The following is a 3,845-nucleotide window of genomic DNA, read 5'->3' as shown; positions in this document are numbered from 1 at the left end:
TCTGAGATGCATGCATCAGTTTTATTGTTATGTCTGCAATAAATTTAGTTTCTGTACATTTATCATTAATCATAATTATTCCAATAAATTGACTTGCACTAAAGCTAAGTTAGAGAGAGAATTTACTGACAACAATTAAATCAGATCTAGAGTGAGTTGTTTCAACATAAAAACAAGCATTATAATTGTACAATCACATAGACATGTATACACACTTTGGACTGAACTCTCACTCTGTAATACAATTTCAAACGTTGAATTTAATTACTATTTCTTCAAGCTTTGCCATGCAAAGGGCAATATTTTAACAAATCTCAAATGTATGTTCTGTTACTCAAAATAATCCCTTTAACTTCAAGTAATATTAATTATAAATTATTTATAACACCTTATACGCACATATATGTAGATAACCAATTCTAACTTCATATGACTATAATTTGATTTTCCATTTGTTTCACTTCCAAAGTCAAATAATCATACAGCAAATAGTACACAAACTCATTTCAATTCATGGACAGATCCAGTTATTAATATGTGGTTATTTAGGAATGTAATGGCACTAGAACTGCCTAAATGGCAGGTAAAAATAGTTATACACGTTAAAAATACACTCAAGCAAAATATGTGAGTGTACGTGGGAGTTTCAGCCCATGAATGTAGAAGAAGAAGATTGGATCTTTTGTAAGGATGGGTCCTGAGGCAAATCCACACAGCCCAAATATTTGACAGTTCAGTGTCTTTGAAAAAGTTATGGTAGAAGAACAAGATTTTCAATGAAGAGTGGAGAGTCCCATGTGACTGCCTGGCTGGTGATGATGGTTGTTTAGTGGCCGCTTGGTACGGAGGTATGAGCAGACAAGAAGACCCTCTGCCTGCAAACTACAAATTACAACACAGCAGTACCCATGTCAGAGATCCATGTGCACACCTACTAATGCATAATGAAGAATAGCATGTACTAAAGTAATTTGCGAAAGCAAGTACAGCTGTACAGGCTGATGAAGCAAAGTAGCACTAGCAGTTACTTCAAGAAAGTCGCTGTCCTACTTGATATGTCAAAAGCCGGTATATACCACACAAACAAATTATGTTCAGTGTCAGTATGAGTGACCATCAGATATGTATTTATACACAAGTGACAAGAGCATACAATTTTACAAATGATCAATAAATGGAGGTCAGCTGGGTTCTTACCTGGCTTTATTTTTTACGCAGGTTCACTTGATAATAGACATATGCTTGTTTGGAATCAGTAGCGAAATAAGAAACAGGCCGCAGCCAGTATGAAACGTTAAAAGCGCGCCCCAGTTGGGTGCTTCTTTTTTTGTGTGTCAATTTTACACACGACAGAAATGTCTGAATGTGCAGCATCTATTTGGTTTAACCAAATTTAACTCAATAAAGTACCACTGAAAAAGTTGCTTTTGCATTTGACCGACTATTAGGGTTTAACGTCCTCTTAGACCAACTGGTCTATATTGGGACAGGTGTTGGTAATACGCTGAAAATATGGTGTGATACTTTGATTCGAACAAGCCCGCTGTGGCTGTCTTCTTCGACACACCAGCATTGGGTTTGTCTTGTCAAAGTATTGAAATACGATCATGATAATCAGAGATGAAAGATCATGCAAGCGTGTCTTCGTGTTTTCCAAGCCCTGAGACTTTTGCTGTGAACTTGGGATCTTTTTCGGGGGTGTTCGGACACCAAAGTTGAATCCGAGAAATAAATCTCTTACCGAACGTGGGGATCGAACCCACGCTGATAGCGACCAACTGGCTACAAAGCCAGCACGCTACCAACTTAGCTACGTCCCCGCCAATTGCATTTGAACAGATACTTGTAGTTGCAAACCGGGTTATCCACCATATTTTGAACTCCCACCAGGCGATCGGGCAGTAGATTTGGCCATCTCTAAGCAGTGAAATCATGTTAATAATTTAAAGCCTTCTACAGGGTCAATTTGTTTAGATGCTTGGCCATTTGGATGCCAAACACCATGTGACACAAGATCAATGCAATGAGCATTTCTTCTACTTGAGAGCTACACAGACAATTAGTAGAGATACTCCTCCAGTGTTGGTGGATTCAGTCCAAAGAACTGTGATGTCTCACTGCCATGTAGGCAAGTATGACAGTTGGACAACAAAACTCCAACCAGGTAGAGTTTCCCTACAGGGGACAAGAACAGCTTCAAATTTTTTTTGAAATCCAAAAATGCCCACAGCCTAACAATTTTTGAAAATTCCCATTCAACAGAGTTTCTCACCCTGCTCATTTCTGTGTTGAAGGCCTGTTGCTCTTCTGTGATCTGTCCACGGTACGGCCTCATCAAGTTAGGGGTCAAGGGGTAGGCTCGGTCCCCATACAGGTACATTTCATCTCCTGCTGGAGTGACCATGTGCTGCTGCATGTGTTCAAGAATGCCACTACCATTCAGCAAAGTTGCGTCATGTCGTCGACCAACCAAGGGCCCCAAAAAATTTGCCACAAGGCCATTTGGTGTCACGACACACTGAAACTTTAGAGAGTGCACCCTCTTATGGCCATTGTACACTTCTTGTTGCAAATGGCCGGGGCGACACATTGATCGTATTGTGCCATCAACCATCCCCCAACAAAACTCCAGAGGAGCCCCCTTGGCATGTATAGCTGCACAGTACCGTTCCAGTTGGGGCACTGTCAGCCATGGCTGATTGAGGTTTGTTAGTTTGTCAGAAAACTGATCATAGATGAAGTCGATACCTACCTTGAACAGCACACACAACTCCGGCTTGGGACGATGAAACATCTGCGAAAGGTCAGCAAACCGGCATGGGTAAGCCAACCTCCGCAGACAGATGCAGAGCACCTCCAATCCTGAAAAAAATCATAAATTCAAATGAGCCTGGTGAGTGTGTATGCGAATGTGTGTGGAGAGGCATATTCTCATACAGTCTTCAAGTTCAAAAATAATAACACTGCAAAAGTTTTCTCACGCGCCTTAAAATACCCAGCCCGACATGCTTATCATCAGTTTGATTTTCTATTTATCAGGTTTGACACAGTTACTGGCTATACTGCACACACAAAAACAGTTACCCGACAAGAACAAAATAAAAAGATTTTTATTTTGAAGGGGGGGGGGGGGGGAACACCACGAAGACAAAATCAATTAAAACAATTATCATAAAAAAAAGTTAAAACAAATAAGTCCTTTGCACATCAAAAGTAACTTCCCTTGAACTTGGATTCATGTAACAATGGCGGCCACTTCGTCAACTTGTAAAAAAAATATTCATTTATTTTGTTAAACTAATATGAATAAATTATCAGTATCGACGCATCTTTATTTATTCTGTTACCATATTTCAAAAATAATTTCACTCAACTCCACAGACTAAGTCAGTAAGTGGCACAACCAATTCACTATTATTTCTCTATTGTCTAAATAGAGTACTGTGTCGACCAAAGGGGCTAAAGTTAGTCAGGTACATTTTGTGATTCAAGTTCAAAATACATAGTTCAAATTTTAGATTTTAAGCAATCCCAAAATAAATTATGCCCCAACTCAACGCTCCGCTTTAATCTTTTATGAAACCTGAAATAGTAAAAACAACTCACTGAATATTCACAGTAAATGCAAACTTCACGACTTTGCGAATCAAATCATGGAGGAGGATCATTAAACTATCATTCTGACTGAAATACAACTAAACTTCACAGCAACCAGGGTAAAAAATAAATTCTCACCACTGGCCTTGGTTCCTTGATTGTTCATTCCATTAGGCGCCTGCATAGTCCTCTGCATTCCCAGAAGGGCGCACAGTCTCCGAATCTCTTCCGCGCTGAAGCGAAATAAG

General features: G+C 39.5%; 1 protein-coding gene across 3 annotated transcripts in view; it reads right to left on the bottom strand.

Moving 5' to 3' along the window:
• Positions 1–240: 240 nt before the first annotated feature.
• LOC138961483 (uncharacterized) overlaps positions 241–3,845 on the bottom strand; it is a 5,545-nt gene continuing 1,940 nt past the window's right edge. For 2 of the 3 annotated variants that reach the window (XM_070333136.1, XM_070333135.1), the window contains 2 exons: positions 3,736–3,830; positions 1,493–2,862 (listed from right to left, as the gene is read on the bottom strand). In XM_070333136.1, coding sequence (XP_070189237.1) covers positions 2,060–2,862; positions 3,736–3,830 — 898 coding nt within the window. In that variant the 3' untranslated portion in view covers positions 1,493–2,059. Of the gene's footprint in view, positions 883–1,492; positions 2,863–3,735; positions 3,831–3,845 lie in introns of those variants that run through there. The other variant, XR_011454201.1, reaches the window with a different exon arrangement.

Source organism: Littorina saxatilis, linkage group LG3 (genome assembly GCF_037325665.1).
Source record: "Littorina saxatilis isolate snail1 linkage group LG3, US_GU_Lsax_2.0, whole genome shotgun sequence".
In the NCBI taxonomy this organism is placed as follows: Eukaryota; Metazoa; Mollusca; class Gastropoda; order Littorinimorpha; family Littorinidae; genus Littorina; species Littorina saxatilis.
Note: the sequence above shows the minus strand (reverse complement) of the source record. Positions and strands in the feature narration are given on the sequence as shown.